Consider the following 10014-nt stretch of genomic DNA (forward strand, 5'->3'; position numbering starts at 1 on the left):
TGTGTTTAGTAGTTGTAAACAGCCTATTGGAATTAGGCATTGCAGCCTCTCTAAAAAGAAACAAGAGAGTACAGTTGACACTATGCTACAACTATGTTCAGGCCATCACTAGAATGTTCAATTTATAATGAAAAAAAGAGAAACTTGAGTTTATAGTAAGGAGCTCCCTCAAATTTGTATGGGGGCTGGCTAAATGACGCGCATGTGCGAGTAAAGGGTTTGGTTGCAATAAAGAGGCGGTTTGAGTGCAGACCGCAGGACAGTAACAGAAGGCGTCTTCACCAGAGTCACTACAGAAGTTCTACACACAACTATTTTGGACAGCTGTTGAACTACACGCGCGTACAATCTAAACTCGATGTGAACATGCCGGGAAAGTTGTCTTACGAAGCCCAAAACTTTCTCTGAACTACATTCAACTTTGAACGTTTTTTATCCAAGACGTTTTGCATCGGACCATCCGCAGGTTTTCAACTCCAGGACCACAGGATCCATAGGACCGACCGTACATCTGCGCTGGTAACTATTTCATCGTATTACATTTTCTCTGGGATTTTTCTCTGAGCCATCAGTCAGAATACGACGTGTAAAATGTATTTATGGTCAGGCTTCTTCGGGGGAATGACAACGCGAGGCACAATACACAAAGTTGTAAACTTTACCACAACTGATTTGAGAGTTGAGTTATTTAACATAACTGGTCCATTCGCAGTGAATAGATGTGTTATTACAATAGCCTAGCAACAATATTCAGTTTAGGCATTTTTGACCTGTTTAATGCTGGAACTAGAAGTTAACATATTCGACAGTGTCTTGAGCTTGCATGAGAGAGAAAGAGAGCGAGAGAGAGAGAGAGAGAGAGAGAGAGAGAGTCACGACTGTGAGCCTTCTGAGTTAGATGCGCGAAGAGAGTGTGAAACAGGTGGGATCTTTCAGAGGTAAACGCATTCCAGCACGTTGGAGTAAATTCAACAAGGACCTAAGTGAAAATAACGACATAATTCCATGCAAAAACGTACATTTTGTTGAATTGCATGTTACATTACATGGTTTGAGTTAACATGAGAAAGATGTGCGTGTTTGACGAGGAGGCACTTTTCTTTTACAGGGTATCCCCAATGAATGTATCCAAACGTTGGTACCTTAATGAAACAATACCCTTTTATGTTGTTTATATATATTTTTTTTAATGTATTTTGTGGCATATTAAAGATACTTCGAAATATTTGTTAAATGTCGATTTAATAAATTCAATATAGCTGGAGTGGTAAGGATCATTGTTATGATCATTATTCGTTTTAAGTGTCTCTTATAATAAAATGACTTAAACGAATTTTACTAGGTCGCCAAAAAAAACAAAAATACATAGCCTACATTTAATAATTGATTAACATTTAACGGTCTTCGTTGCAGGTGAATTACATTCAATCAATAGTTAAATATTCAGAGTTAAACCAGTGTTCTGGAATATAACGACAGGCTACGCTTTAGTGTACTTTACATAGAAACATGGATTAGACCTATGATGGGGTTACTTTACTTATTTTTTTATGATTATTTTTTACATGAAAACACTATTTGATCGGGAATTGCAATAATCGGAATTAAAACAGTGGACAACGTATTGTGCTAATTGTTATGGACAAAAGCATGGTTTTATGGTATCAGACATGATCTGGAACTATTGGCTTGAATTGAAATCATTCTTAGGCATACACATGTTTTATTTGCGATTGTCAGAGAACTGTTTCCCACTTTGCTTGGGTGCACACGTCTGTATTTTATTGCGCTCATATCCTCTCGTGTTCTGCATCAAAACACGGCTAAAAACATGTGTCCCTGGTAATTGCTGCACCATTGACCAAAGCATCTGTATTAACGTAAAAACTCTGAAGTTGCTGTCCAATACACACAAGGTCATCATTCCTCTTTATTATATATATAGTGTATATTTATTTAACAATATATGTTTATTAGATAGATGTTTTGTACTTGAATCCCCCTTTGAAAAAGAAAACTAAATAAATGAAGTCCAGGTTTAGGAAAGATAATCTATAGCCGCAGTAGACTAGTGAGTTTGTGGATATGGATTTAATTAGATTGAGTCCGATTCTGTACTCCTTAACCCAAAACCAATGCAATGTATTACAATGCCATGCTTGATGTAGCCTTTTCAATTGCAAATGAAGTAGGTCCAGCCAGCATGCATGCATCTGTGCTTATGTACAACCTGAAAGAGGTGAACTCCCTCTAAATCATGACATGTATGTAATGTTGTAGGCCCATGTCTGGAGGCTACAAGAGCGCCCAAAAATCCAAAGTAATCCGATTTTTTTTCTCAGCTCAGATAAACTTGTGGAAAAGCTGCCCTGATTTTGATTGGTTTTGGCTTGTGGGGACCTAAATGTGAATGCTGGTGTTACTTTTCTTACCAACACCAACGTAACGTTCTCCTGATTATATAACAATGTACTGGGAAAATGTAATGAAGGTTTACCTCCGGTCACTTTTTAATCCATAGGATGTTGTATATTGTGTTAAAACATTATTTGATTTCCTTATGTCCTACCTATAATCTGTATTAGAGTTAGAGTAAGCACATTCTTTAGCATATACTGGTGTGATATGTGTGGGGGAACATGATAATTCGATCATGCCTTGCGTTATCTTATCTCAAATCTCATACAAAGTCTGCTGTGTGATCGAGGCGTGGAATTGGAACAGTTGGCCAGTCACGTCCAACGGGGAAACGGGATTTAGCAGTGTTTAGCTTGATTGTTGAGTCGTTAGAGATGGTATGTAGACATCAAAGGGTTTTTAAGGATATGAGACCACTCGGGAGAAACCGCTGATCGCCCCTAATGACATCGTAAGTAAAAGTAAATTACTTCTGCGTCCTGATCAGAAAGGAGAAAATCCCCGGGGGACGTTTGAGCTTCATTCTAATTAACACTATTTTACTTTTATAAACTGCCGAATAGCCATGTCTTTCACTCAATCCACACTTTTTTTTAACAGTGTAGGCTTTTAATTCACCAATATGATCAATGGGTAATTTTCTCCAATAGGCCTATCTATACCCATATATAGCCTATTAATATCTACAATATATCTTGATTTTGGCCATATTGTAGGGTTTCCTTATGTGATGACGACATAACCCATGACCACGTTTAACGATTACATTTGAATTCTTAATCCCACATGAACTAATGTAAACCAGTAGTAGAATAATGAGTAAATCATATTTTCAGAACGGTCAAATTGGAGGATTTACACACAATTCCCTATGACTAACAGAATCAAACAAAGCAAACGGCATGGCTTAGGGGGTAATGCTTTCTCTCTGCAACGCTAAGTCATGTCACAATGGAAAGGTGCGGCTTGGGAACTCTACTTAGACTAAAACAGAAACGACATAAGGTAACTGTGTCATACAGCCTGTCAATCAAATATGCTCAGAAACAAAGAGGCTTTATATTCCTTTGTTATTTCCTCATATTAAACCTGAATAAACAGCTCACTGAGGTATTCCCGCCTCAGTGAATGGTGTCATTCTATTTACCTGAGTCTTAACAGCCCGGGCATGTTTTCTGGGAACGGGAAACACCCACACCAAGCACATCCCAGTGTCTGTGTGTCAGCACTGGAAATTGTTTTGTTTTCTTACACCTTCTCCTCTCTGACATATATCCTAAGCACGTTCCACACACACACATACACACTCACACATACAGGCTCTCATCACTCGTCGTGTGCCTTGCAGACAATACATGATTCAAGGTGTGTGTGTGTGTGTGTGTGTGTGTGTGTGTGTGTGTGTGTGTGTGTGTATGTTGGGCCACATGTTATGCTGGTAGTCCCTGTGGCATGGAGGTCTGGTTCAGGGCTCTTTATCACTCTCTAAGGTGGCAAAGGGGCTCTCCCTAGAGAGAAAAAAACATCCCTTTTGTCTCAGTGGTAAAAAGGAGACATTCACATGTATCACCTTAATCCACTGATAATGAGGCCTCTTGAAAAGCAACTAAATAATCAAGCTGGATCGCTTGTGTATTGGCCTGGCATTGAGGCGGTTGTGTTGGGGTGTGAGGGGACAGGGGCTGTGTGTGTGTGTGGGGGGGGTGACCCAGAACAAGGGGGGTAGACTCAAAGTCGGTTGGAAGTGCAGGAAATACTTAGTTAGAATTTTTTTTTTATTCATTTGCAAATATCACAATTATGCTCGTTTCATTATGGAATATTATGATCAATATTGTCATTATTTGTAGTTTTAGTTGTTGTAGTTTTAGTTGTTGTCATGGTATCAGGGGTTTGTACAACTTTTTATAACAAATAATGACTTATACGAGTATTAAACGAGTACAGTTCTGTTGTGTTATCAATATGACCTAATCTTTTTGATGTGTTGCTTTTCCAGAGGGAATCCCATTGCAATTCGAGTGATCAGTAGTGACACCAATCATGGGCAGTAAAACTCTTCCAGCCCCGGTTCCCCTCCACCCCTCTCTGCAGCTGGCCAACTACTCCATCCTCCAGGCCTCCAATGGCTTCCAGCTGCCCACGGACCAGGTCCCTGGCATCTATAGCTTCAGCGCACTGCACGCCATCCACCTCCACCAGTGGACCCTGGGCTACCCTCCCTTTGGTGTCCCCCGCTGCACTTTCTCCAAGCTCCCAGCCCTGATGGACGGCCGCTTCCCCGGCTTGCCTTCCATCCCTATCTTCCCCCACCTGGTCCAGCACAAGGACCAGGCTACTGCGGCCGCCACAGCAGCTACCGCCATGAATCTCCTTCAGGGCTCCAAGAACAAGCCCCAGCCACGCTTCGACTTTGCCAACCTGGCCACCGCCGCCACCCAGGAGGACCCGTTGAAGGCAGAGGACCTGAGCATAGCAGGGGCAGCCGCCGCCACTTCTCCTCGCCATGGCGGGCTAGGCTGTCTCATAGATGTAGCCAAGCTGTCGTCGCCCGAGCGCAAGCCTAGCCGTGGTCGCCTTCCCTCCAAGACCAAGAAGGAGTTTGTGTGCAAGTTCTGCGGCCGCCATTTCACCAAGTCCTACAACCTGCTTATCCACGAGCGGACGCACACGGACGAGAGGCCGTACACCTGTGACATCTGCCACAAGGCTTTCCGGAGGCAGGACCACCTCCGAGACCACAGGTGAGACCAGTACTTTTTTTTTTTTTTTTCTTGATGAAGCTCTATTTAATGAACATGGAGAATGGAGATAGATTGCTGCCAAAATGTTGTAAATTAATTAATCATATTTTATTGCATACTTTATTTATTGGCGACAGAACCTTCTACAGAAAATCCCAGAACCCCATTCAGTTACACTGCTGTATAAGGCCTCCACATAAGAACAGCACGGACGGGGTATTAATACAAAACTGCTTCTTAAATGGTCATATGTGCTATTGATGAATCCTGTTGTGCCCCCCTGACAGTGTCATGCATCAGGGTTGAGGCCTGTTCCATTTTAATTCATTCCAGTCAAAGAAATGGAACAGGCCCAAATGTAATTGGTCACAAACCTGTTATGCATTGCTTTTGAATGTGTTATGTTGACTCAATTTCTAATATCAAACTTGTCATTTCCCCAAGAGCGACAGACCAATTAAACGTAACGATAACACGATTATATTTGATGCTGAATCGGAATTCAGGATCAGTATGTGGAAAAAGTATCATATGAGATGGTTTAGCGGGCCAGTCAGTATCACCATACCTCTCATTTGAGATGGTTTAGCGGGCCAGTCAGTATCACCATACCTCTCATATGAGACGGTTTAGCAGGTCAGTCAGTATCCCCATACCTCTCATATGAGATGGTTTAGCAGGTCAGTCAGTATCACCATACCTCTCATATGAGATGGTTTAGCAGGTCAGTCAGTATCCCCATACCTCTCATATGAGATGGTTTAGCAGGTCAGTCAGTATCCCCATACCTCTCATATGAGATGGTTTAGCAGGTCAGTCAGTATCCCCATACCTCTCATATGAGATGGTTTAGCAGGTCAGTCAGTATCACCATACCTCTCATATGAGATGGTTTAGCAGGTCAGTCAGTATCCCCATACCTCTCATATGAGATGGTTTAGCAGGTCAGTCAGTATCCCCATACCTCTCATATGAGATGGTTTAGCAGGTCAGTCAGTATCACCATACCTCTCATATGAGATGGTTTAGCAGGTCAGTCAGTATCCCCATACCTCTCATATGAGATGGTTTAGCAGGTCAGTCAGTATCCCCATACCTCTCATATGAGATGGTTTAGCAGGTCAGTCAGTATCCCCATACCTCTCATATGAGATGGTTTAGCAGGTCAGTCAGTATCCCCATACCTCTCATATGAGATGGTTTAGCAGGTCAGTCAGTATCCCCATACCTCTCATATGAGATGGTTTAGCAGGTCAGTCAACCTCTCAACTCCCTCTTCCCTTAATATTTCTTTGTCGTCTCCTATTCATTTGTAGCTATAGGTTGATACCTGTCTTTGTGTGTTTGTTATGTTTCCTTACTCAACCCGAACTCTGTTTTTGTTCTGCTCTGCCCTGCAGGTACATCCATTCCAAAGAGAAGCCCTTCAAGTGCCAGGAGTGTGGAAAGGGATTTTGTCAGTCCAGAACTCTAGCTGTCCACAAAACGCTGCACATGCAGGTGAAGGAACTAAAGCCATCCAAGATTAAGTGATGTCAATACATGAAAAAGAGACTAGGGGACACTGGAAACAATAACGGTGAAGACTATAAAGGAGAACAAGACAAAATGACCAAAGACGGGGGGACATTGTGGAGCTGACCAAAGACAGGGGACATTGTGGAGCTGACCAAAGACAGGGGACATTGTGGAGCTGACCAAAGACAGGGGACATTGTGGAGCTGACCAAAGACAGGGGACATTGTGGAGCTGACCAAAGACAGGGGACATTGTGGAGCTGACCAAAGACGAGGGGACATTGTGGAGCTGACCAAAGACGAGGGGACATTGTAGAGCTGACCAAAGACAGGGGACATTGTGGAGCTGACCAAAGACGAGGGGACATTGTAGAGCTGACCAAAGACGAGGGGACATTGTAGAGCTGACCAAAGACAGGGGACATTGTGGAGCTGACCAAAGACGAGGGGACATTGTAGAGCTGACCAAAGACAGGGGAGTTTGTGGAGCTGACCAAAGACAGGGGAGTTTGTGGAGCTGACCAAAGACAGGGGACATTGTGGAGCTGACCAAAGACAGGGGACATTGTGGAGCTCAAGTGCCTGGAACATAGAATGAGTAGAACATCTCTGAACTAGAACCAAACTGAAGTTCTCTGAACAGAAGAAAAGTGATAGAAAAGGTTAAATGTTCACCAACAATTCACCAGCCAAGGAAGGAAGCCGTTGTGCTCATTGTGGGGAATGATTCTTCAGAGAGATTTGAAAATCCTGGATCTCTATGATGTATCCAGACAATATCCAGGAGCACCTTGTACCAGATCTAAGTTGTTTTTCCACATTTAGTTAAGAGATAATTATGCTTAATGACTTTGAGGCAGTGTATTGGTTGTCCATGATGAAGCCCAATGGGGCGAATGGACCATACATCATAGATGTATGGAATGTGATCTTGACCTCTCTGACAAAGTTGACCTCTCAGACATTCCGAAAGACTCTTGCTTTTGATCAAAATGATTTTTTTTTTTTTAAGGGACATTTACGAGTCTAAAGCAGTCTTTGTTATTAAAAAACAAAACAAACAAAAAAACAACTAAATTGGTTAAAGTCATGTCAGCGTAATGTTATTCCACTTCCAAAGCTTACATTCCAATGTTATTTTTTTGTATAATAGTATTTTTTGCACTTTAACCTGATTATTGATTATTTACATATATCACTGGATTCCTAAAACTTATTTTGAGAAAATAAATAGTAATTTTCTAAACAAAATCTATATTCTATTGTTGATTCCGGCTTCTTGTGAGAGGAATACTATCAAATACTTTGCCCATTTTTAATAATTGCCTCAGCATCTTTTAAAGTTTTGAAATGCAAATCAGCTATATAAAAAATGTTTTGTTTTCTCATTTCCTGTAGTTGACACAGGACTTCTGTTATTGTGCTTTCCTTGTTACCAAAGTAGATTCCCTTTGAAATACAACACCTAATAGGACCATTACATAAAGAGTATGGAGAGGGCTCCAGTGTGCATGCATGTGTATTGTGAGGTGTTGCATTGGTCCTCATCCGAATGACAGCATTTAGAAGTGGATTTAACACCTGTCAACGTGACCTTGGTGGCTGACAGCTAACACTGTCAACATTAGGTGTAAACAGGACCATCAGACATGTATATTGTGAACATGAAAGAACAGGTACAAGATTAAGATAAACTTTAGCATTTTTATTTATTTATTTTACCTTTATTTTACTAGGCAAGTCAGTTAAGAACAAATTCTTATTTTCAATGACAGCCTAGGAACAGTGGGTTAACTGCCTGTTCAGGGGCAGAACGACAGATTTTGTACTGTCGTTCTGCCCCTGAACAGGCAGTTAACCCACTGAACAGGCAGTTAACCCAGGCTACCCTGCCGCCCCTGCACCCTCTCATCCCTTTGGAAACTCACAAGTTGTAACTTACAACTATGTGAAAGATATAATGAACAACACTCAAATATCAGTCACGTGATACTAATTACATCTCAATAGATGATCTACTTCCTCAAAAATATTTCCCCCTGTTGTAGAAATGTAGTGCATGACACCCATTGACCCTATGTGATATGACAGCACAGCTAACAGACATGCCCCCAAATGTAATGGAACTTTACCAGAAATATTCAGACAGTATGAAATCAGTATCAAAGTGCTGAAAAGGTTGCTGGATTTTTCCAGGCATATTCTTGAAAGGAATGTTCTCAGATCGTTTTCAAAAAAAAACAGATTATCAATGTTAGAGAAGGAAGACAACCTGTCATCTACCGGAAGTGTTTCTGGGGAACAGCAACTGTCCTCTGAAACATTGTTTCCTTGTTCCAGGTTAGACAGAAAAGTGATCTGTCCAAGCATTTTGTAAGTTGAAAGGCATGTACAGACAGCAGGCAGCCAAATATTACTTTCAGTCTAGGGGCCAGGGGTTGGATTGGCCATCTGGCAATTCTGGCAAATGCCAGATGGACTGGACTCTTTTTTTCAGTTGGGTGGGCTGGTTGAAATTGACACAGACACAAAATATTTTTTTTAAATATATAAGGCAATGAAAAAGGTGACATAGCCGGCAGCCCATCCCACTGGGCACACACTGGGTAAATCAACATTCTTTCCATGTAATTTTCAATTAAATTACGTTGAATCAATGTGGAAAATACATTGAATTCCTCTGTTATACTAATCTTCATTTTTTTTAACCTTTATTTAACTAGGCAAGTCTGTTAAAGAACACATTCTTATTTTCAATGGCGGCCTAAGAACGGTGGGTTAACTGACTTGTTCAGGAGCAGAACGACATACTTTTACTTTGTCAGCTCGGGGATTTGATCTTGCAACCTTTCAGTGACTAGTTACTAGTCCAACGCTCTAACCACACTCTAACCACACCTGCCGCCTTTGGTGGATTAGTGAGCAAAGGCTGGCACCCCTACCAGGATGGGCTCCTACCAGGCTGTAGTAATGAACACTTAGGGTGGGTGATGATTCAGGGGAACATGTTAGTCTGGAGCCCTGTAATAGTAATGAACACTTAGGGGAGGGGGGGGTGTTTATTTAAGGGAACATGTTAGTCTGGAGCCCTGTAATAGTAATGAACACTTAGGGGGAGGGGGTGTTTATTTAGGGGAACATGTTAGTCTGGAACCCTGTAATAGTAATTAACACTCAGGGTAGGTATTTATTCAGGGGAACATGTTAGTCTGGAACCCTGTAATAGTAATGAACACTTAGGGTAGGTGTTTATTCAGGGAAACACATATTACAGGAAGTCATTTTCAATATAGCCTATGTCATTAGCTTGGCTATTATAACCTATAAGACTTAAG

The 10014-nt window shown here is 41.5% G+C and overlaps 1 protein-coding gene across 1 annotated transcript; it reads left to right on the forward strand.

Annotated features, from left to right (window-relative positions):
* Nucleotides 1–231: 231 nt before the first annotated feature.
* Nucleotides 232–7934, forward strand: LOC112262122 (protein odd-skipped-related 1-like). Its single transcript, XM_042330215.1, has 3 exons — nucleotides 232–519; nucleotides 4418–5162; nucleotides 6563–7934. The coding sequence occupies exons 2-3, from the start codon at nucleotides 4462–4464 to the stop codon at nucleotides 6693–6695; spliced, it is 834 nt and encodes a 277-aa protein (XP_042186149.1). The 5' UTR covers nucleotides 232–519; nucleotides 4418–4461; the 3' UTR covers nucleotides 6696–7934.
* The last annotated feature ends 2080 nt before the right edge of the window (nucleotides 7935–10014 follow it).

Source organism: Oncorhynchus tshawytscha, linkage group LG11 (genome assembly GCF_018296145.1).
Source record: "Oncorhynchus tshawytscha isolate Ot180627B linkage group LG11, Otsh_v2.0, whole genome shotgun sequence".
Classification (NCBI taxonomy): Eukaryota; Metazoa; Chordata; class Actinopteri; order Salmoniformes; family Salmonidae; genus Oncorhynchus; species Oncorhynchus tshawytscha.